General features: G+C 38.7%; 3 protein-coding genes across 5 annotated transcripts; all 3 read right to left on the bottom strand.

Annotated features, from left to right (window-relative positions):
* Nucleotides 1–3139: 3139 nt before the first annotated feature.
* On the bottom strand, nt 3140–8415 carry LOC111567711 (E3 ubiquitin-protein ligase rnf146-like). The gene is made up of 2 exons (XM_023268996.3): nt 8183–8415; nt 3140–5540 (listed from the first exon to the last, which is right to left on the bottom strand). The coding sequence occupies exons 1-2, from the start codon at nt 8398–8400 to the stop codon at nt 4514–4516; spliced, it is 1245 nt and encodes a 414-aa protein (XP_023124764.3). The 5' UTR covers nt 8401–8415; the 3' UTR covers nt 3140–4513.
* Nucleotides 8416–9115: 700 nt separating this feature from the next.
* Nucleotides 9116–16581, bottom strand: LOC111567719 (R-spondin-3-like). The gene is made up of 5 exons (XM_023269009.3): nt 14519–16581; nt 14124–14315; nt 12470–12610; nt 9883–10029; nt 9116–9556 (listed from the first exon to the last, which is right to left on the bottom strand). The coding sequence occupies exons 1-5, from the start codon at nt 14601–14603 to the stop codon at nt 9363–9365; spliced, it is 759 nt and encodes a 252-aa protein (XP_023124777.1). The 5' UTR covers nt 14604–16581; the 3' UTR covers nt 9116–9362.
* cenpw (centromere protein W) lies at nt 16484–23972 on the bottom strand. Of its 3 annotated transcripts, XM_055016102.1 has the most exons (4): nt 23779–23803; nt 23570–23683; nt 18658–18758; nt 16484–18014 (listed from the first exon to the last, which is right to left on the bottom strand). In XM_055016102.1, the coding sequence occupies exon 4, from the start codon at nt 17924–17926 to the stop codon at nt 16484–16486; it is 1443 nt and encodes a 480-aa protein (XP_054872077.1). In that variant the 5' UTR covers nt 17927–18014; nt 18658–18758; nt 23570–23683; nt 23779–23803. The 3 variants fall into 3 exon arrangements, with proteins under 3 accessions (XP_054872077.1, XP_054872076.1, XP_023124752.1); XM_055016101.1 differs by having other exon boundaries at nt 16484–18758; XM_023268984.3 differs by lacking the exons at nt 16484–18014; nt 18658–18758 and adding an exon at nt 20911–21129 and having other exon boundaries at nt 23779–23972.
* Nucleotides 23973–24244: the final 272 nt, after the last annotated feature.

Below are 24244 nucleotides of genomic sequence, written 5' to 3'. Positions count from 1 at the left end.
GTGCAAAATAACTGCCTGGGGCAGTTACCATGATGGATGCAAAGTGGTGAACGTTGGCTACAATGACTGTTTTTAAGCTGTTTAAATCAAAATATTTCTATAAACAATGGATCAAATGACATGCAATAAGAAACGCATCACCCTCATATCACCACATATCAGTTGTTTTTGAGCCATAGATCAAACTACTGAACTACAGGTGTCTGCACAGATGTCATGTAGGGTTTAAAAGTCTGGACTTGTGGTAGCATGATGATGCCGCCACCATGCCTCAGTCTAGCCATGCTATTACAAACCCCAACTCCAATGAAGTTGTGTGAAACGTTAATAAAAGCAGAATACAATGATTTTCAAATCTTTATCAAACTATACTCAGTCAAATACACTCCAAAGACAAGATATCTAATGTTCAAACTAATACATTTCATTGTTTTTTTTTGTTTGCAAATATTCAATCATTTTGAATTTGGTGCCTCCAACATGTTCCGAAAAAGTTGAGGAACGCTCAAAAAACCCCTGATTGGAACGTTCCACAGGTGAACAGGTTGATTGGAAACAGGTGGAAATGTGCAACAGGTTCAAATCAAATCAAATGTTCAGTTCTTATTTAGGTTCTGACTTCACTGGAACTGGGGGTTGTAGTAGCTGATGAGCAGCCCCTGCTAACTTGAAACTGAACCTGGGAAACTCTAGACAGGCTTCATCCAGCTGCACAAAGGCCTCATCGGTGGAGAAGTGTTGAAAAGGTCGTACTCCCAGGAGGTTCTCCGTCTCTACAGCGGACTAATGAAGCCATTCTTTGGGTTCGAACTTTATGAAGAGTTCCAACTTTTTACCCATTTCAAAGCTATTGAGGTCGCGGTGCTTGTGGAACACTCAAACCTTTAAAAGTGGTTTTATAGCTTCACACAAACCTCTGCTTCATTAGTGTTTGATCACAAAAGCTTGCAGAAAGTTTTTGCCCTGAAACTCAGATTGAACTCCAGAAATTTCGATGCACAACTAGATTAAACTCGCAAAGGTGGATCTCAATCAGGTTTAAGATGCATCTCAAGGATAATTACAGCAAAGAAGAAGCAGCTTTGGAGTTAGAGAAGACTTTTGCAATGGTAAATAAGTGGTTTGATGCCATTTTAGTCTCTTCAAACGAAGCTGGAACACTAAAGAAAGGTGAAATTGGACTCTGTGGCTCAGATTTTGGCCAGAAACTCAGTTTGAACTGTAGAAACTAACATGCAAAACTGGAACAAACTCGCAAAAGTGGATCTCAATCTGACTCAAGATGCATCTCATGGATAATTAAAGCAAAGAAGAAGCAGCTTTGGAGTTAGAGAAGATTTCTGCAAAGGTGAAGATGCCCTTTTAGCCACTTCAAATAAAGTCTAAACATGAAATAAGGGTGAACTTGGACTTTGCAGCTCAGTTTATGGCCAGAAACTCAGATTGAACTGGAGAAACTTACACGCAAAACTCAACTAAACTCGCAAAGATGGATGTCGGTCAGGTTCAAGACGCGTCTCAAAGATAATTAAAGCAAAGAGGAAGCAGCTTTGGGATTATAGAAGACTTTTGCAATAATAGGCAGTTTTATGTCATTTTAGCCATTTCAAATTTGAAATAAAGAGTGCAAAAGGTGAAAGGGTCTTGATACTGTCTATATAGATTAATTCAACATGGAAATAAGAGACTGTTTTCTTCTTAAATTTGAATAAATTCGATGATCACCACCACCAGGAAAAGATATAAATTTAAATATGTTGTAATGAAGTTTGTGATGCTTATCCAAAAGCAGAAACACAACATCTGGCTGCACTCGGCTGTACTGGAAGCTCTCAAAAGACAAAGTCTGGCCCATTCAGCCTCGTTTCTAATTCCAGTCACAGTCCGACTGAACTCACTCAGCCAGAGGGTTTTCTTCACTTGGCAAGTCCTACAGCTCAGCGGCTTTGGTGGCGACGTTTCAGGACAAATAAATCCACTTGTTGCACACGGTTTGCAGATTAATCTAAAACACACTAAAGCTTAGAAATTTTCAATCAAAACACAGACTCCAGTAATCAAATTGCATTTGTTTCTGTTCAACGCTAAAATCGCAGATAAATGGACGAAACGTGGAAGAAAATTACAAAAATATGTGTTGAAATCTGCTCTTTTCTGACAGTTTCTTGCAGATTTTTGCATTGAATGAATGAATAAAAGGATTGGAGCAACTTTAACTAATATAGAGCAACTTTAATTTTTGAGCAACTTTAACTAATGTAGAGCAACTTTAATATAGAGCAACTTTAAATAACATTGTGCAACTTTAACTCATTTTAGAGCAACTTTAACTAATGTATATATAATATTTTACAACCTCAACAGCTTTTTTAGTTTTTAATGTGCAGGTTTTCAACCAACCAATGTGTCTTTATTTTCTTAAGTTGCTGTTAATTAGTGCAACAGCTCCATCTGTGGACTCCTGAAGTTCACTGCATTTAAAAATAACAAAGCCTTGGGATTCATCTTTTAAAAAAACTAAAAGAAAACCCAGCCAGCATGTCATTTTCATGTTACAGATCCAACATTTTTAATAGCTTGACAAAACACCACACAGACAAAAACGTGTTTGGGATAGGAAGACAGCGACTGTTAAAGTAAGAGCAGCTGGAGCTAAAGGGGGAAATAAAGAATCAGATCGTGTGAGGACAGCCAGAGCTGCTCCAAGTACGTCAGTGCTTTGATAGTAGCCCTATGGAGAGACGGTCCTACGACGACAAATAGAAATCCAAATGTGTCTCTGCACACACAACCTAATTTTTTCCAGTGTTGGTGCCAGCAGCTTTTCAGCACCTCGATGCGACACAAACACACTAAAACAGAGGATAAGGAGCCTCCCGAACCCCCAAACACACAGTTTAAATAGTTATTATCAACCTAAGCAGCACAGCAGCAAGAAGTGAGCAGCTCTTTATCTGCTAATTAAGGTGCTACATTAAAGTGAACCATTACATCAACCATGAGATCAAAATATTAGCAAACAACATGAGTTCATCTAAAAGAGGCCGTCACATCCAGAGCTACGACTGATGTTTTTGATTAATCGATTATTTGTTTGGACTGAAAAATGTCAGAAAATGGTGAAAAATGTCAACCAGTGTTTCCTCAAACGTCTTGTTTAATCAACAAACCAAATATATTCAGTTTATGGTCATAGAGGAGGAAAGCAATTAGAAAATATACACATTTAAAAAGCTGGAATCACAGAATTTTGACTTCACAAATGCCCCAAAAACCAATTAACTATCAAATTAGAAGGCAACTAATTCAATAGTTGACAAAGAAGTGATGTAGATTATATAAAAATTGTCAAAATTGACCAATTATGTGACCCAGTATTCTACATTTTCTGATTATTGGTATTATTTTAATCAAATTCCTGTTATTTTTCTGTCCACAACCCAAAAATATTCAGTTTACTGTCACAGAGGAGGAAAGAAACCAGAAAATATTCACATTTAAGAAGCTAAAATCACAGAATTTTGAGGTTTTTTTCCACGGAAATTAAAAATTAGTCGGGGATTAATCTTCCAACTTGACAACTAATTGAGTAATTGTTGCAGTTTTAATGTTTTTTAATTTTTAAAACATGTCTTAAAACCCACTTGTTCACCCTGGCCTTTGGCTGATCAAAGTCATTTTTAATGGATCTTTTATCTGTTTTATTTTACGGTCGTATTGTTTTGCTTTTATTGTTCTCGTATTGTTGATTTATTTTACTATAAAGCACTTTAGTTGGCCATAGGTCTTTAAAAGTGCTATATAAATAAATCTGACATTGACTTTGACATAATCTACAATTCTGTCGTCCTGGATCCTTCCTTTGTTGACATCTCTTATTTGGAGGAATGTTTTTAGACTAAAATTGAGTATTTTAAAGGTTATTTTTATGCAAAGAATGTCAAAAGATGTCTACAAAGCAGACCTAAATGTCTAACTTGCTTCCAGTGGTGGAAAGTAACTTAATTTTTACTCAAACTAATTAATAAATTATCAAAATAGTTGCTAATTAATTGAATAGATGACATCTAATCCATTAATCATTGCAGCTCTTTATCTCACAGGCAGTGACAGATGGTGATTCTGACCAAAAAGTTATTTTAAAAAAAAAAAAAAAAAAAAAAAAAAAAAACAAGACTTAAACCAGTTTCTAAAGACCTTAAAACATGTTAAAAGTCTAAAGTTTTATCTATTTTTTTAATTAAACACAACAGCGGATGGAAGATTTATGATCTAACCAGAGTCCACTGTTCACTGAGAGGCCTACAAACTAATAAAAGATGATGATTTCATGAAACTGGACGGAGGTTTTCGATTAACTCAAGATTATTGTGACATAAAAACAGGTCAAATGCATCCTAGGATCATATTTGGCACATGATTGATCACCCATAGAGGTGTTCTTCCTTTCCTTGGATCTTCACAGATGTTTTTTTTTTTTTTTGCTGAACTGATGCGTTTAAAGTCTGTCCGGTCACACTTCGGTCACAGTACACTGTCCATCCGGACTACGAGAGCGAAGACTCAGAGCAGAGCTGGACGGTCGGCCTCTGGGAGGGATTCTGGTCGGCTGGTTCTCCCTCAGCCTCGGCCTTCTTTGTGCCGTTGGTTCTTCCCTCTCCTTCTCCTCGTCCTCTTCCTCGCCGCTGCCTGAGGCGAACTCGTACTCTCCGTCCACCTCCTCGCCCTCCGGCTGGCTGATCAGCAGCTGAGAGAAGGACTCCTCCAGGGTGGAAGGAGGCGGAGACAGAGGGCTGGAGAGGTGTCGTCCCAGCAGAGTCTGAGGTCTAACGGGGGGAAGAGGCACCATGATGCCGAAGGAAGACTGTGACTGGCCGGCAGAGTCCGAGCCATCGGCCGAACTGACTCGTTCTGAGGGTAAAACGGAAACGGAGACAGCGGGTTCGGGCTCCAGCCTCAGTCCGGCCACGCCCTTCTTTGGGATGTCCACGACGTCCCTCTTGATCTTGCGTCTGCGGCCGTGTTCGTTCCTGCGGTACTGCACCATGTTCTCCAGGTCGGCCACATACAGGAAGCCGGCGATCAGCATCTCGGTGCTCTTCCTGCCCTTAGCGAAGGCCTCCTCCAGCTCCCGGCTCGTCCTCTCGTCGTACTGCCACCAGCCGTTGCGTCCTTCGTAGTACCAGGCGAAGTCTCCGCGGGACTCTCCGGCCGTCCCTCCGCCTCGGCTCAACCCCGAAGCCGCCGCCTTCAGCTCCTCGGGCGATAGAAGCACCGGCCTCTCCAGGAAGTCCTCGGGGATCTGCTGTCGGCACAGAGCGCAACGTTTGCTGTGCCAGGAGGCGCCTTTAACGCACAGGTAGCAGAAGACGTGGCAGCAGGGCAGGCGCACCGGATGGACGCAGCTCTGCAGGCAGATGGCGCATTCTGGGGAGGAAGAGGAGGAGGAAGAGGAGTTGGAGGGGCAGGAGTCTTCCTCGATCAGCTTGGAGGAAGACGAGTTATTCGGCGAGCGGTCCAGCTCTCCACAGCCCGCCATACTGCAGAGAAATGGCAACATCACAAAAGATCAGCCGGGAGACCGGATGTATAGATATGTATGAAATATCGATTACAATCGACATTTTAATGACCTATTTTCAATAAAGACCAAGAAGAAGAAGGTTTAGAGTTCTTTTGTTCAGACATAAGGTTTAAAGACAGATGTTGATTACCTTGACAATTTTGGCGAGAGCTCTCACTGAAACTGTCAAGGTAATCAACATCTGTCTTTAAACCTTATGTCTGAACAAAAGAACTCTAAACTACTGCATTAATAAGAAATGATGAATGTTTTTGAGCAAAGAAGAAGGTTTGGTATGTAATTAACAACTTTATCCTCTTAATCAAGAGGCACGGGTAATAATTTAATGTTACCACAACAATAACACAACCAAATAAAGATAAAGGACTGATCTCATCTTGATACACATTACATAAAGGGACGAGTGAAGCCTGAAGGGTGAAGCCGCCACACCCAGTTGAAGCAAAGGTTTCTTCTTCTACACAACAGTAGATGAGAGAAGATAACATTACAGCTTTGATTCGTCATTGATTGCACACTTACAGTCTTTTACTGCTTCATCTCTTGTTCAACAACGACTTTTACATGAATCTGGATGTAAAACTTGTCGGTCCTTAACCCTTCGGTGCACGAATGATTGGATCCTACACTCTTCCATACGTGGGTCAAAAATGAGAATCAATGTGCTTTCATGGCATTTTTGTCATTTTGGTTAAGTATAATCATTTGTATTATTGTTTTTTTTATTATATTTTTGTCCACACAAGAATGATTTCATGTTCATTTTTCACTTTATAGCAGATTTTGAACATTTTGTTAATAGAAAAAGAAGAATATTACACAGAACAGCAATAAAAAAATGTAAACATTTTGTTGACATTTGTCTACTCTTTTTGTCCAACTGTTGCTGCTCTCCGTCCCTCCAAGTTTGCATCACCTCTTGTATGATGTTATCAGTGATAAAACGCTTGGGGTAGTACTACAAATATTACAATTAATTTAAAAGTATAAAAGGTAACTTTAAAAAATTTTATGGAATAGCTGGAAAATGAAACAATCAAAACTTTTCATTACAAAATAATGCAAGAAGGCGACCTCAGTGAGTCATTTTTGACCCGCTGATGCATCCAAGGGTTAAAGCAGGCTGCTGGGAAGGTTAGGTGGAGATGTTGGGGATGGACTGTGGGTGTTCTAGACTGTTAGAACCATGCTTCCATGGCCTTTTGTGTTTGCCGCATTTAAGCAAAACTGTCAAATAACTTTCTTGTTCTTACAGATTAATCACGGGTTCACAATGCCATAATTTAATCCATGGAGGGACCTTGCTTGGGTTTGTACGTGTAAAATAATTTCATGACAATTAGGCATCTGGCAACAAAAATAATTACTAGACGTAGTGACAGTAAACTGAATCAATAGCAATGACTAAAACATCTGGAAGAATGTTAAGGGCACACAACAAAAATACAGTTTGCTTGCATGAACAAAATCCAAATGTGCTTCCACCATGGATCATAACAAGCTTATTACATCTCTTGATTATAGATCCCATTCTCTCTTTATTTATCTCCCCATAACTGCTGTGCAGGTCTCCCGAGGCATGCAAGTCTGAGGCAGACCTCCCCTGTAAATATGGTTCTTGTCAGGGACTGGTGGACTAAAAACACCCATGAGCTTGTGTTATCCACCATCTAAACATTGTACTCCTGGTAGGCTTCCATGAGGGTTAACCGACCTGGCGTCAGGGTTTCTGGAGGCCGAATTAGGGTCTCCGTTTGGTGATGCCCGGTCCACGCTAGCTTTAACCTCAGCACTTCACCCTGGTCACCATCTGTGCATCTCTGGGCTCTACTTGCTTTTTTTGTTATTTATAATGTGTATCAAGGTGAGATCACTCCTTTATCTTTATTTATTTCTTTTTCTGTGCATAAATTCATTCATTTGAGCAGGTTTCATTGCTGTGTTAACATTAAAAGTATTACCTGTACACCTTGATAAATAGGATAAATAGGCTAAAGTGGTTGAATTCATAGTTTTCCCCTTGTCTATGACAAAAAAACAGGTTATTAAGAGATCAATGATCATGTATATTGACTGAATATAAACATTTTATCAGTCTAAACTTCACCCAGCCCTGCTATGACATGACAGTACAACTCCTCCTACTTGACATGCGCTGCTGTTGTGGAAACGCCCTCCTGTACACAGAACATTAAACCCAGCTTTATTAATAGGTCCATCTGCTAAAGTACTCTTCTGAGTTACTTTAATGTGGCCGGTCTAGTTATCTGAGGCAACCAAACAGCTAAAACCCAGACTTTTATCGTGATTTCAGTGTGACAGCTAGCATAACAATGGCCCTCTCTGACTGAGCTAACACACCCACTTAGCTCAGCTAGCATTAGCCAACTGGCTAATTTAACAGCTTGAACTCACATTAATAATAAGTCTTACCTTACTGCTAGCTGTTTGTCTGTATAGTTAACTTAAACTCTAACTAGTCAGTTAAGGTCAAATATTCGGCTAGCTAACGTTAACTTGACAGCTCTACTAGCATATGTAGCCCGTTAGCCGCCAGCTAGCTTCCCGGGTTTTGAATTTCTCCGTTAATAAACTCACCCGAACCGGAGCCAGTGGACGGTAGAAGCGTCCTCAGCAGAACCGCAGACGGGGATATTTATACATCTGGACTTACATTTGGTTCTGAAGCGCTGGACGCCGGAGCAAAGCGGTGACGGCACTGTTAAACGGCTGCCAGCCGAGCCGAGCCGAGTCTCGCCGACCTCGGTGCGCCCGGATCGGCCGCAGTCAGTTAGAAGAGCCGGTATGGATGACATGGAGATCTACAGACGTGCGTCATGACGTAACACGCAGGAAAGAAAAGCGAAGTTTGTACCGCCAGGCTTCCGTCGGCCAGAATAATAATAATAATAACTGTAATACTACTACTATAATAGTTTCGTATGACACATACAAAATATATTAACAATATTTGCTAATCATTATAATAATTATGATTCCGTTTTGTACATGTCATACTGTAAAAACTGTATAAAACTAATTATTTTCCCCTTTTTTTTGCATTCTAATTTCTTTCTTTTCTTTAAGATACCATCCCAAAATATTAAAACATACGAATTATTAACAATAGTTTCATGACATTACTGCACTATTGCAAAATTTTATGCTTTTTTTATATTTATATATACCTAATAATTTGCAAAGGGGCAAGAAGAATTGAGATCGTGTACTAAACCAGTGTAGAAATACTCAAAAAGATGAAGAAAAACTCCATTTAAGTTAACATTTATGTAACTGTACAAAAGTATCAGCATCAGAATATACTTGAAGTGCCAAAAGTGAAAGTTTTCATTATGTAGAATGACATATTCAGAATACATAGAGGATTAAAAATATATTTTTTGTGTTATGTTTATATTTGCTGCTGCCTGTTTTGGTCAGGACACTCCTAAGAAAGAGATTCTTCTACTCTGTCAGTTATTTCCTGCATAAATAAATTAAATAAATGAATAAAATAGCTTAGAAACCAGGTTACAAAACATAAAGTATGACGATAATATTTAATAAAAATTCCAGGGAAGTGATGCAGCAAAGATGAATTTGTAGGAACACATTAGTTTTAGTAACTATTATCATCTGCATCCATTCATTTCTGTTGGACTGGATATGAAAATAAGCTTTTTTTTAGATGAACACATTTTGACAGTTAAAAATAGTTTTTAAATTATGAGACAAAGCAGAATGTGCAATAAGGAGCTGAATATATAAACAGATATCACTACGACCTTCTGCTTCGTCTCTTTTTGATGACACACTTCCTGATCTCTGACACATGAGGACAGGGATCTCCGTGGACACTCAGGGAGTTCAGGATTCGTCTGGTTCGTGTTTGTTCTCCCTTCCTGAATCCTCGCATCCTCCGTTTACGAATACAAGAACCCCAATGGCTCCATTCCCCGACTTCACAGCGATCTGGAGACAGAGACAGAGGGAATAAAACGTGAGAGAAAAGCTGAAATCATGCATACTAGGTATGACAGAGAAGATATGTAAATTATTTAAGAAACTATCTCATTAGTAAAGAAGCCACAAAGCTGAAAATGAGACAAGAAAATGTTTAATTTGGGTCCTTTTCTCTCCAAAAACAAGGGCAGTATCTTCATTTAAGTGTTTGGTTTGTAGGTGGAACACAGTTTCTCTGTGCACCTTTTTTTCCCAACACAATTGCAGTATCTTTATTTTGGTGCATTTTGCAAACAAATCTGTATCTCTTATTAGCATAAGAGAAGATGTCTTACTTTGGGGGATACACTGCATCAGCTGTACGTCGGACTCGAAGCCTCTCGGACAGGTGAGGCGACACTGATTATGGAGGAAGTACAAATCTTCTCGACATCTAGTGCACACGTTTCTCCTCGTGCACACTTCACAGCCCGCAGGACATTCTGAATCAGTAAGAAGGCACTTTATTTATATTTATAGCATCTTTCAAAACTGGAGTTAAAAGGTGCTTGGCCATGAATAAAAAAATAACTCTCTAAGCAGTTGGGGTTTTTTTTTTTTTTTAGCTCCTGTCACATTTTTGTCTACAATCTAAATTCCTGCAGCTCTCTGGAAACAAAAAAAACATGAAGAAGGAGAGAGAACTCAGAAATGACAAACTCAGAATGAGAAAAATAATTTTGGAATAAAATTAACGCAAAAATAATCAGCTCAACTGATGCATCGGATAATATTTTGTAGCAGAAGTTCCAGTTAAATAAATGCAGACTTAAGTGGTGGAAAAAAGTTTTCGGACACAGTTAAAATTTTCCACAATCTCAAATATTATCATGAAATATTTGTGGAAAAATCTTTTTTGTGTTTCAAAAAGTGTGACTGCATTAGACAGACACAAACAAATCCAAATGATTTTTTTGTTTATTGTTTACAAGAAAAAAGTAAATTCTATCAAAATGACTAAATACTCAGAATGTCTTATTTGTATGGAACCAATCAATTTTAAGTTTGTGATGGTTTTTTAGGATTTGCTGTGACTGTACTAAAAGAAATTACACTTGAAGACCTAAGAGTGATTCATAATGCAATATTTCACAAAGGCATGGAGTGTCTGACAACTTTTTTCCACCACTGTATTTACCAGAACAAGAAACAAATTCAGCCAAAAAAGTATCTAAGATTCATTTAAGAGCGCATTTTAACTCTCGAAGCAATAAAGCAGTTTTTTACTCCTGTTGCATGATTTTTCACTGTTGGTTCATTTTTCTCTGCAATCTAAAGTCCTGCAGCTCTTTGGAAACAGAAAAACCACGAAGAAGGAGAAAAAAAAACTCAGAAATGATGCACTTAAAATGAGAAAAATCCTTTTAGAATAACATTTGTGCAAAAATAATTACCTACATAATGCATCAAATCAAATTTTGTAGCAGTAACAAGAAATTCCAGTTAAATAAATGCAAGTATATCTTTGGAATCCCTTAAAAATGTACTTCAGTGACATTTTGTCCAGCAGAAACACAAAAAAAGAGTTGCATTTTCACATTTTGGCTACAATTTTGAACCCCAAACAGCAGCTTTCTTTGCTCCTGTCTCATTTTTCTTCACTGTCGGTTCATTTTTCATTGCAATCTAAATTCCTGCAGATCTTTGGAAACAGAACAACCATGAAGAAGGACAAAGAACTCAGAAATGTCTTCTGGACAGAATGACACAGAATGACATAAATCATAAAAAAAATAGGAAAGTTCAATTTCTTTGATTTGTTATTTTACAAAAAACTTAAAAACAAAACAAAACCTGGAATCAACATGTAAAAGAGTTTGTCAGGGCGCCCACATGTGTTTCTGATACTGGAAAAAGAAATGGAGGCCACGTGTTATTAATATTTAACAAACTATGTTGTTTTTGGGCCATGCTGCATTTATTTAATATTGATTTATAACTGGTTTATTTTCCTCTCAGTCGCTCATCATCTCCTCTCTGCTCTTTAGAAACACTGCCTGCAGTTCAACCTGAAAAGTCTCTGAATTTTAGTTGCTTTATGTTGATCACAGCTTAATCAGTCGTGGTTCCTCAGGTACAGAAATAAGAGCGGAATTATTTGGTTTTCAAAGGATTTGGTAAATTTAAACGCTTTATTTTTGGGAAATTTTTAAATGTAGAATAAAGTGATCTTAATGAAAGTCATGGTTTTAGGCTGAGATTTGGTTGTTTTGGGGATTTAAAATCTGATTATTTTTTACTGTTTTTGCAGTTTCTGGCTTTGTTGAATCTCATTTTTACAAAGAAAACATACATTTCAAACCAACCAGTGGATTTTGGGACTCAGATGGTTAAAAAGTAATCGATAAAACATGCAAACTTGGTTAAACACTGATCACAGGTACAATTATTTTTGCTAAAGTTCAGGCTACAACTACTGAGAGTTTCGTATTTCACAATTGATTTTTTAATTATTGTCTCACACTTTATTTATGGTGAATTTTAAATTGAGACATTGTTGATTTTAATGAAATATCAGGATGTTAAGCTGAGATTTCTTTATTTTATATAAAAGAACGTCACGTGATTCATTCAAGGACAGCTGGAAAGTTGCAAGTCTGCTTATTTATTCTGTTTTTACAGTTTCTGCTTCTGATATATGGTGGAATATTGGTGATTTTTAAAAAAAAATATAATAAACCCACCAGTAGGTTTTGTTGGTTCAGAGCTTTAAAAGCCTGAAGTGTGGAGTTTTTAACAGCAACTGATTTTCTGATTTAAGGGTTTGAGCTGCATAAAAAGGTGTAAATAAACCATGTGCAGGTTTAAAAACTAGAATTGAGGCTGTAAGTCCATGGAGAAACTACAAGACTCCATGAATAACGTGGAACAGCAGCGTCTCACCTGTACATTCTCGCAGCGCTGCGTTCTCCGTCAGACCCTCTGGACAGCTGTTCTCACATCTGCCTCGGAACAGGAAGTGACCCGGGTGGCAGCTCGTGCAGAAATGTTCGCTGAAGCAGGAAGCGCAGTCGGCTTTACACCCTGCAGACCGACAGGGATGAAGCTCGGTCAGAGCAGAGCCACCACAGAGTCAGGACAAAGACAAGCTGCAGGTTTAGCACAGAGAGGATGATTCAGGCCTCATTGGAGAGACTGAGATGAAAGATGACCAGTAGTAGTACTAGTCCAGTACCTGTACAGGTTCACAGATGGATGGGGACTCTGCAGAGGGCTGACACTTGGATTTGATTGACACACATCACTCTTGGCTCTCACTTTAGAATCATATTTACTGTTACTTCACCAAGGAACGTGAGTTATGTGACGATCGGTGTTGGTTTGTCTGTCTGTCTGTCTGTCTGTTAGCAACATCACTCAAAAACAGACCAACAGATCTGGATGAAATTTCCAGGAAAGGTCAGAAATGACACAAGGACCAAGTGATTAGATTCTGGCAGTCATGCGGCTTATAGTTACTGCCATCAGGCAGACATTACAAAGTGCCACTGGCCCGCAAAAACATCTCTAACAAATCCTTTATTCCCACTGCAATAACAACCCTGAACAAAACAGAATTAGACACTCAGCAGCACATATGTTCTCTTATCAGCTGCTGTTTCTTTTCAACATTTCCTTCAGACGTCTGTACTTTGTGAGCCTGTGTCTTAAGTGTGTTTTGATATGTGCTGCATTTTATTGTTGGAGCCTGTCGGAGTCGAATTTCTGTCACCGATTGGGACAGACAATAAAATCAATCAATCAATCAATCAATCAATCAATCAGTCCGTCCGTCCGTCCGTCCGTCCGTCCGTCCGTCCGTCCGTCCGTCCGTCCGTCCATCTATCGATCGTCCGGATCCACGGATTTATTAAAGATTTTTGTATCATTGCCAGACAGTGGCACGGTGTCAATGTAACTATGACAACAAGTGAACACTACATCAGCTGCCTGCTGACGATCACATGATTCTGATCCTACTACAAATCCACCACTGAGGACTTCGGGACTTATCCATTGGAAATGATAAAAGGAACAATTGATTACATTGTGGGGGTGTTTCTGAGTCCCATCCATTCCCGCCGCCCGCTACGTATTCAGGAAATGTCCAAAAATTACACAAAAAATATGCAAAAATGACACAAAAAAAGAGTCAAAGAAGGCCCAAAAATGACACAAGAAGATCCAAGAATGGCCCACTGTCACCACCTTGTAATTGCTTTTATGCCGTGCGCTGCTGAAATCTTGGCCAGGTCACCCTTGTGAGAGAGATCCTGATCTCAATGGCTTTTATCTGACTAAATAAAAGTCAAATAAAATTTAAAAAAAAATCTTATGTGCTAGATTTTTGATAAAAGTGGACATAAAACAGTCTAAATAAGGTCATGAAATTAGGTCACTGGCATATAATTTGCATACTTACTAAGCAGTACTGATGTGACCAACATCCAGCTGATGGAACGTCGTTTGTTTCTATAAAATATGAGCATCATGCATCTGCAGAATCAGCCTGTTCTGTCAAACCAGTGCCACCATCTCCATGTCTGCTGGTACTTACTGGTGCAGGTGCTGATGTTGGGTGAGCGTCGGCCGTAGTGGCCTCTGGGGCAGGAAGTCAGGCAGGTTCCCCTCTGACGGATCCCGTCCAGCTCCAGGTGGAAGAAGAAGCGACTCTTACAGGTGAGGCAGCCGTTGAGCGGTGAGCAGGTGGCACAGCCGGACCGACAGTCGCTGCTCACCGACGACAGACCTGGAGGTAGAAAATACTCAATGATCCATTTACACACCAGATGTTTGGTTTTATGATGATTTCTAACACAGAAATGGGTGAAAAAAGTCTCTCAAAGCTGCAAAAGCACACTGATGATGTCCACATGCTGCGTCTGTCTGCAGGAAAATCAGAAAATATGAACCACATTTCTGTAAAAGCAGCAGAGGAGCTTGGATACTCACGTCTGTGCTGCAGGATATTCATGCCGTCTTGAGCTTCGGTCAGATTCAGGAGGTGCAGAATCCAGAGGAGTGATTGTATCCGCATGTTTTCCTTCACCTCATACGGCCCAATCTGATCACATTCCTGTCAAAACAAAAGCTCCCGGATTCTGCACACGAGTCATTCGGATGGACACATGCAGAGAAACGAGGCAGCAGCTGAGAAACGAGGTGTTTTCTGCTGCATTCCAAGAGATCAGCCGAGCCGGCAGGAGAATGAAAACACAGCAGAGCATCGAGAGATTCACAGAGATCTAATGTAAAGTCTGGTCCGGCTGCTCGACCCTCCTCCTCATTCATTATCACCTCGTCTGTTGCTCCGAGCAGCCGGCACAAAACACAGCAACAAGTTTCCAGCCATAAATCAACTGATCCAAACCATTCATCGTCTTTTTTATACAGATCCAGGCTCGAAGTTGTGTCTGACACACATTCAAAAATGTGTTTTTGCTTCTTTGCTGTGCAGAAGTTGACACTTTAAAGCTGTTTCCACTTTTATCAGAGCAAAGGTTGAGCTTAAGACGCAAAGATTTAAGACTACTTCAAAGGAAATGAACATTTTAGACATGGCATTTTTGGTAAAACATGTAAAAACAGCATAGAAGTGGTGAAATTCATCATCATTTTGTCATTTTTTTGTGTCTTTTCCAAGCAGGAGCAACCTTTTTTTGAACATTTTGTCCACAGAAATGGTTAAAAATCACCATTAACTGCTCTAACACAATGTTTTTTGTCACTTCTTCTGACTTCAATATGCAGACTTTGACACTTTAAAGCTGTTTCCACTTTTATCTGGGCAAAGTTTGAGCTAAAGATGCAGAAATTTGAGACAACTTCAAGGATTTGAACATTTTAGACACAGCATTACTAGTAAAACATGTAAAAACAACAGAGAAATGTAGCTGACAGGATCAGGAGGAAGAAGGAAATTTTATTTTGGTAGTTGACTTGAAACTGTGGAATTGTTTAGAGGATGATTTAAGCGGTTGTAGAAATCTCTTTAAGTCTAAAATAATGTAAAAATAAGGAATGATTAGATTTTATGAAGCTGTAGATTGAGCGGCTTCTTTAATTAAGACGAAATGATTCTTGATTCTCTTCAGATTATTGTAAATATTGGTTGCTAAGTGACTCCAACTGATGCATTTCTCTTGTTTATTTGTGTTTTCAGTCAGACTTTAGGTCATTAAGGCATGCAAAATGAATGGACTGTGAATCTGCTTTTCTTCTTTTTTTATTTTCTGGAAACTCATCAGAACATGAGCAGCCTGGCTCGTCTTTAGAGCTGCTCATCAGCGACTAAACACTTCCAATAATCTGTCATTTCTCACCACCAAAACAAAACTTTTCTGCTCATTTGGTTCCGTTTAAAGTCGAAATGTTTTTGAAGCAGTTCATGACTCCGTCGACACCTAAGTTGAAAAAGAAAAACTGAATTCCTCCCGAGACGACTGCTTTTAGATTTAGTCTGCAGTGTGTTTCCCATTAAAACGAGGGTTAAAAAGTGGAGATACGGGATGATTTGACTACCTCCCAATGAGAAAACCAAACTAAAAGAGCCGGAGGCGTCACACAGAATCAGTAAATTCCCACAAACGCGCTGGAAGGTGATGAAAGCTTCCAGAATGGTGCGTTTTATCGGCTGTTTTGGGAACTCTGCGGTTCTTAAAACAGATCCAAGCCGTTCCAGAGGTTTCTGAGAAATGTTTTCCCTCCTTTAAATTGACGTTCGCATTTGTGATCTTTTTTAGAGGCTGTCGATTCTCGTAACGTCAAAGTTTCTCTAACGGGAGATGCTGTCCTTTATATACAACGTTTTATCTGCAGAAAACCGGATTAGAAGCTGTGAAAGCATGTGTTTGGTGTTAATTCAATTCTATTTATATAGAGCAGCCCAAAGGTGACAGTGGCAAGAAAAACTCCCTTTTAACAGGAAAGAAACCTCGAGCACAACCAGCTCTTTATGTGGGGAACCCATCTGCTGCTGGCCAGGCGGGTTGAGAGGGACAGAAGAGGTAGAGAGGTGGAGATAGAGATAGAGGGGTAGAGAGGTAGAGATAGAGATAGAGGGGTAGAGAGGTAGAAATAGAGATAGAGATGGGGTAGAGAGGTAGAGATAGAGGGGTAGAGAGATAGAGATAGAGATAGAGGGGTAGAGAGGTGGAGATAGAGGGGTAGAGAGGTGGAGATAGAGATAGAGGGGTAGAGAGGTAGAGATAGAGATAGAGGGGTAGAGAGGTAGAGATAGAGGGGTAGAGGTGGAGATAGAGATAGAGGGGTAGAGAGGTGGAGATAGAGATAGAGGGGTAGAGAGGTGGAGATAGAGATAGAGGGGTAGAGAGGTAGAGATAGAGATAGAGGGGTATAGAGGTAGAGATAGAGATAGAGGGGTAGAGAGGTAGAGATAGAGGGGTAGAGAGGTAGAGATAGAGGGGTAGAGAGGTAGAGATAGAGGGGTGGAGATAGAGATAGAGGGGTAGAGAGGTGGAGATAGAGATAGAGAGGTAGAGATAGAGATAGAGGGGTAGAGAGGTGGAGATAGAGATAGAGGGGTAGAGAGGTAGAGATAGAGGGGTAGAGAGGTGGAGATAGAGATAGAGGGGTAGAGAGGTAGAGATAGAGGGGTAGAGAGGTAGAGATAGAGATAGAGGGGTAGAGAGGTGGAGATAGAGATAGAGGGGTAGAGAGGTAGAGATAGAGGGGTAGAGAGGTGGAGATAGAGATAGAGGGGTAGAGGTGGAGATAGAGATAGAGGGGTAGAGAGGTAGAGATAGAGATAGAGGGGTAGAGAGGTAGAGATAGAGGGGTAGAGGTGGAGATAGAGATAGAGGGGTAGAGAGGTGGATATAGAGATAGAGGGTTAGAGAGGTGGAGATAGAGATAGAGGGTTAGAGAGTTGGAGATAGAGATACAGGGGTAGAGAGGTAGAGATAGAGGGGTAGAGAGGTGGAGATAGAGATAGAGGGGTAGAGAGGTGGAGATAGAGATAGAGGGGTAGAGAGGTAGAGATAGAGGGGTAGAGAGGTAGAGATAGAGGGGTAGAGAGGTAGAGATAGAGGGGTAGAGAGGTAGAGATAGAGGGGTGGAGATAGAGATAGAGGGGTAGAGAGGTGGAGATAGAGGGGTAGAGGTGGAGATAGAGATAGAGGGGTAGAGAGGTAGAGATAGAGGGGTAGAGAGGTAGAGATAGAGATAGAGGGGTAGAGAGGTAGAGATAGAGATAGAGGGGTAGAGAGGTAGAGATAGAGGGGTAGAGATAGAGGAGTAGAGGTAGAGGTAAAGGGGGAGGGATGGGAGAAGAGAGGTGGTGGGAAACAAGGAACACATAACACACAGTTGGATACATGTATGATAAGATAGATGATACATACAGAAGAGCAGGTTTGTTCTTGAAAAAGAGGATTTTATTTTCCCACGCTGGAGCTGATTTATCTGTAGGAGAGTTTGGAAACAGTGGCTGGACACACAGGACAGAAGAGGATATTTAGATAGAAGAGGTTCTCCGGAGAACATAAGCAAACCTTGAAAGGAGGACGATAAAATACAAGCTTCTCTGTAACTTTTTTTCAATGGTGTTTAGTTCTAGAAGATCTAAACTAAAAAAATGCTATAAAATGCACTAAAATTATGAAAAATGTGGATCAGTTTCCTCAAATGTCTCGTTTTGTCCAAACTTCTTCAGTTTACTGGCATGGAGGAGGAAAGAAACCAGAAAATGTTCACATTTAAGAAGCTGAGAACACTGAATTTACACTGTTTTCATGATTTCTTTCAGCTCCTACAGCAGTAAGACCTCATTTTTGCATTATTGCATGAGTAATAATAGTCTAATCACATGAAATACTGACTAATATTAATTTTCTTTAAGCTTTACTACATTTTCCTGATTTTACTCATATCTTGCAGGACTTTTATCACTATATTGCTATATTGTCTCGTGCTAAAACTACGATATAAAAAAAGACCATTTTTTAAAATCTGATTCTCTGTAAAGCATAGAGATGGATGTGCTGTTGGATATTCAAGGGTTCTGTCATAAAAATGTGACTCCTCAGAGAGGTGTGGAGGGGTGAAAGGTGGGACTGGTGGGCTTCACAAACCTAGTAAGGCCTCCTGTAGTCGTACTGGGAACATAAACAGGACAAAGCTTTACTCAGTGGGGAGCCGGATCAGATTCTCGAGAAAAATAACCACTGGAATGCTGGAAAAGTTGAAGAAAAAGGGGAATGATGAAGGTTCACACCAAGAAAAATCAATCAGTTCCTCCCACCTGACACTTGTCTGCAGTAACTTTAGTATATCTAATGCAGACATGCAAAGTTTTACCTTCATATTGTGAATAATTTAAGAGTTACAGGCCCTTAAAATACACATTTATGGTACTTTTTCCATCATTTCTCAGTCTCAGAACTTCATCAGTCCAGCAGATAGAACATGACATTTAGGAGGAAAAACACATCTGAGTTCTGACAAAAACTGACACCAGCTCAGTTTTACATCCAACCAGGTGTCACAGTCTAAACACTACATCTGTTTTTTGTTAATTTCCTCTTTAACCATCTTTGAGCATCAGTATTATGGGATGTATCATAGTGTGAACAGTGAAACTGCAGCAGTTTAATGTCTATAGAGTCATAGAAACAATCATTAGTACCCTGGATGTTCTGTTCCAGTTTGTAAAAATTATTCAAAAAAATTGTCAAAAAAAGAACAAGAAAATGGTTCCAAATTTAGCCAAGATGTTTGTAAAATACCTCAAACTGATCCAAATTGCCTTGAAACCTTTCCAAAATGGTAAAACTCTCCTAAAACAACTCAGAATTTATTCAAAATTACGCAAAAATTGTCCAAAATACCTCAAACAAATCCAAAATGCCTAGAAATGTTTCTAAAATTACCCAATACCTCATCAAAATGACAAAAACCAGTTTGAAATTATTCAAAAGCTGTCTCAAATGAGATCAGTAAAAATAACCAAGATGACAAAAAAATCCAGCGTGATTCAAGAATTATTCATATTACCTGATATTAATCAAAACTTCACAAAAATGACAAAATTCTGTCCAAATGAACCAAAATGAATAAAAAAATACCCAAATCTTGTCCAAACTGCCTCGAAACTTTTCCAATATGATTAAAAGATTGCCAAAAATACCTAAAATGCCCAGAAACGCTTTAAGATTCACTCAAATCTTGTCCAAAAGTACTCAAGACCTGTCTTAAATAAAAAATGAACCAAAATGACCAAAAAATGTCCAAAATCACTTGAAAATGGTCCACAAATACTCAGTCAATTTAATACCAACTGTGAGCATTAGTATTATGGGATGTATCATAGTTTGAACAGTACAGCTGCAGCAGTTTGTCTATAACAGAGTCACAGAAACAATCATTAATACCCTGGATGTTTCTAGTTTCTGGTAATTCACCAGAGAAAACTTTAAAAAGTGCATTCTGGGTAAACTTTAAGGCTGATATCAGCATGTTGGTAGGTGGTTGGTCAGAACAGGAAACAGAGTAAACCCGGTGGCGCTGCTCTGCTGGCGACCCAGACTCATGCTTTGTGCAATCCTTTTTTTTTTCCATTGTTTTTACTATGGTGTATGTGTGTGTATTGTGTACTATTTGGGATATGTGCAATACTGTTTTGTAGTTGTTGAGATGGCATTGATGGCACAGCTTTTGAGTCCAAGATAAATTTCCCCAAGTGGGACAATAAAGTATATTGAATTGAACTGAATTGAAAACAGGAACATTTTACACACAGAAAATACCAAGATCATCTAATAGACACGATTCAATCTGTGACAAAATAATTATCTAATATAATCATTTTTAAACCTCCTGAATGGATCTCATGGTTGTAAAATGTAGAAATAAGTTTGGTGTTCACGTCTTTTATCAAACACTTGCCTGTTCTGTTGCTTTTCAGCAAAGAGAATCTTAAATTTGACATTTCTTCAGGATTCTGGTGCAGCAGACTGATGCTGTCTTTCATAATAATTTAACAGATACTCTACAGCGAGATCTGCAGTTTCTCAGCGGAACTGTAATGTTTTCTTCTCTCAGAGGGCTGTGAGGAACCCAGCAGCGATACAGAACGAACTACAGATCATCTCAGATAATCTATGCAGCGTGAAGAAGTGAGGAATTTGGAGAAGCTGTGAAGCATGAAGCTGGAAACGGATTCCATGACGGATGATAAGAGAGCTGACAGGAGCTTCTACAAACATCCATCTGTTGTCTTAAAAATGTTTCATTACACATTTTAGATAAATCGCTGCTAAATTTCCACATTTGATGGTTTGTGTTTTTAGTTGTGGCACTGAGATGAGCACGTAGAAAAGTCAGAATTAGATCAGAATAATTAGCAATTTAATGCAACACAAAAAACCCTAGTAACAGGAAAACTGATAGAAGATTTGCTTACACAGTAAATAAAATTAAAACCACAAAAAGTAGAGTTTAGCCAAAAACATAACACAGAAGTAATCCTTCTGTCTTTCATAATGTCCATAAAAATTAAACAATGATCCTCGTCGTCTTCATCCTCTCGACTTTTTCAGCACTTTCTAGAAACAAAAAAAAAAATATCTCTGTAAGTTGGTTGTTTGTTTTTAAATAAATATACATAAAAAATTTAATCCTCTAATGGTTACTGGTATATTAGTTTTAATTTAAACTTGTAAAATGTTGTTTCTTTTGTCTGAACATTTAAATAAGGAAGTAAAATGACTAAAAGATTTTCATAAAGTTTGTACTATACACCTCAAGAAAATAACTGGTGCTCTATGTGTATTTTTTTTGTTTTTTTTTTACATCTTAGTGAATCTTTTGGTGCTATTTTGGATGCTATTTATTAAGATTTATCACCAGTAATAATTGAAAATAGTCATCACTGTGATCTGTATGCTCAGGTTGGATGGTTCTTCATCCCTGTAGGCCTGATAGACTCTGAGTTTTATTTATTTTTAAGCCTCTTACTGTTATTTTACTCATTTTTAAGCCTCTTACTGTTATTTTACATCACTTCATTGCTGTATTTTATTGCAGACTCTTAATTACTGGATCACATTAGAGGTGTTTGGAGTTCAGAAAATCCAATTTTACTCGTTACACACTTAAAACCTGGAATAACCTGCAGAACAATCTAAGAATTGACTCATTTTTACCTTTTTAGGATTCTTTAATTTCATCTTATGTTAGTTCAAACTGCTCTAGTTTTGTTGATTCATTTGTTTTTGTTATTTTAATGTTCTAATTAATGTTTTAATGAACATTTACCTTTTAATATTGTCACTGTTTTGCACTTTTCTTATTTATTTGGCTGCATCTTTTATTTTTGTACATGAATGAATTGTTGTTTTATTATATTGTTAAGGGACAAATTGATTGCTGTTTGTGTTTGTTTGGTTATGATATTATTTTGTGATCATGTTGAACAGAGGGATAGCGGGTCACATGCATTTGGCCGGTGATAATTTAACTGATATGTTCACTCTTGACTTTTTTCATTGTTTGAGGGAGACAGAGGAGGTGAACTGGCCACTTTGATTCTGACTTTGTGCACGTTATCATGAGTTGATTATATTTTTTCTTTTATAACAGGTTCAATTTATTATTTGGAAATCTCAGTGGATTCTTTTGTTTAACACGTCAGACAAACAGACCTAACCTTAGTCCCTCAGTGACTCTTCTTTGTTGAAGTCACTACAAGTGTATTCTGATTTTTTTTTTCTTGATAAAAAAAAGGTAGTTAATCAGACCATTGTTTCTTATGTGAATCTCTTAACTGTTTGGTACTGGGTTCATTTCATTTCATCTGTCCCATTTGGAACAGCTTCTGGTTTAATGTAGATCTTCACATTCTCTCAAACCCTTTTATTGTCCCTAGAATTTTGTAAAGAAGTTGGTTTTAACTACTACTGTTTAATTGTTAGAGTATTGTCAGGGTGAGAAGTTGCCCAGAGGTAATGATTTTTGATTTTATGTTTGGATTCTTTGCTGTGGTTCCTTTCACAAAAGGTCAACAAGTCCAGAAGTAGTTGTAGCGGCAGCATGGTATTAAACTGACATTAAACCCTCTTTCCACCTGTGACTGCAAGAGAGTAATTTGTATTGTGGTGAATTTACAATTATATTTTTACATTTACAACCTATTAAGAAGTTTTTAGTGCTGCAGGCTGGTGTTGGCCAGTTACATGACTGGCTGAAGTAAGAGTAACTATTTGATTTACGGTGATATGATTTAAGTAGGGTGATCATATTTTGATTACCAAAAACCAGGACAGTCGGCCCGGCAATGAGATACTCAAATGATATTCGAAGTTTATGCAAAGATACCTTATAATTTCAATATATTTAAAGTATGCCTCGTCTACATGGATAGAAAATTGTTATATTACCAAATACTATCTATAACCAGACACAAATTCAGATAGGCTTCTCAGAGGTTACTCAACCCCTTTTATTATGACAAGTTTCAAAAATAACAAATGAAATAATGATAGAAATAATGTCTCCTCTGTATTAGAAAAAAACTAAAAAAAAAATACCTCTGCTATCTTAGCAATCCAGCTTTCACAAAAATAGCTCTCACAAACTTACAAAAAACTAAGAAAAAATATTTGTTAGACAGTTTTATTTCGAGTTAGCGGCCCAATGAAAAACAATGAAAACCAGGACATTTCTATCACTTTATAAAAAAACATCCAGGACGTCGACGACAGGACGTGAAAACAGGACAAGTCCTGGAAAAACAGGACGTTTAGACACCTCAAATTTACGGTTTGTGGCAGTTTGGATGTTTTTCTATTAGAAAAAATGCATTTTGTATGTAGTTTTGGTTCTTCACTTTTAGCACATTCATAGTGCACCAGTCCTTAAACTTGTAATGTCAGTGACTGTAATGGCGTTTTTGATCCACACTGACTGTTAGAACTTCCCCTGTGTTTAGACGGTGCCACAAATGTACCGTTAGCTCACATAAATCCCTGGTTTTACCTCTCTTACCTTAGCCACAGCTCGGACATGTTGAGCTCTGATGGTAGCAGATTTCTCCTCAAACGCTTTGGCCTTCGCCTCTTCAGTCAGACTGTTCAGGAACAGGAGAGTCACCAGCTCGATCTGAGGAGAAAAACAAAATAAATCTACTTATTACCGAAGCAGCTGCTGTCAGTTAGCTGCTAACGTTAGCATCGAACAAAGCTAAAACTACGAACCATCGCCTCTGACGCCGGTCGGACGTTAATGTTACCCTTCGCCTTCGTCTTGACGGTGCTCTTCAGTTTGGGGGCTTTTTTCAGCATCTTCTTGACGTTTGTAGCGTGATATAAAAGTTCCAAGCTGCTAAAAAATTTGTTTACGTTTTTCAATCTCCCGCTTCGCCGACTTCCGGTTTGACTTCTTCTTCTGCTGCTGCAAATAAAATGCGATAGACTGGATGCTTGAGGCGGACTGCTGCCACCAAAGGCAAGAGGTGGAACTACAACAATACAGTTAAATCCTAATGTGAAGTCTAATAATAATAATAATGTTGGAGCCAAAATATGATTTCTTTGTTTTGATTATTGCTACTGTCGGTATGACTGTGTGGGTGTGGCTTTAGGGGCTGTCCACCGTAGGGAGTGGACTGCATATATACCAGCTAATGAATGAATGAATGCAGGTGTGCAGTTTGGAGAATGA

This window comes from Amphiprion ocellaris, chromosome 12 (genome assembly GCF_022539595.1).
Source record: "Amphiprion ocellaris isolate individual 3 ecotype Okinawa chromosome 12, ASM2253959v1, whole genome shotgun sequence".
In the NCBI taxonomy this organism is placed as follows: Eukaryota; Metazoa; Chordata; class Actinopteri; family Pomacentridae; genus Amphiprion; species Amphiprion ocellaris.
Note: the sequence above shows the minus strand (reverse complement) of the source record. Positions and strands in the feature narration are given on the sequence as shown.

Excerpts from the sequence above, each read along its gene's own strand:
- LOC111567711 (XM_023268996.3), bottom strand. The coding sequence starts at position 8,400 with ATGTCATCCATACCGGCTCTTCTAACTGACTGCGGCCGATCCGGGCGC. Across the intron at positions 5,541-8,182 it reads GTCCACTGGCTCCGGTTCGG|TATGGCGGGCTGTGGAGAGC; the intron begins GTGAGTTTATTA and ends ATTTCTCTGCAG.
- LOC111567719 (XM_023269009.3), bottom strand. The coding sequence starts at position 14,603 with ATGCGGATACAATCACTCCTCTGGATTCTGCACCTCCTGAATCTGACC. Across the intron at positions 10,030-12,469 it reads AGCGCTGCGAGAATGTACAG|AATGTCCTGCGGGCTGTGAA; the intron begins GTGAGACGCTGC and ends TTACTGATTCAG. Across the intron at positions 9,557-9,882 it reads GATGCAGTGTATCCCCCAAA|ATCGCTGTGAAGTCGGGGAA; the intron begins GTAAGACATCTT and ends CTCTGTCTCCAG.
- cenpw (XM_055016101.1), bottom strand. The coding sequence starts at position 18,070 with ATGTTCTCCGGAGAACCTCTTCTATCTAAATATCCTCTTCTGTCCTGT.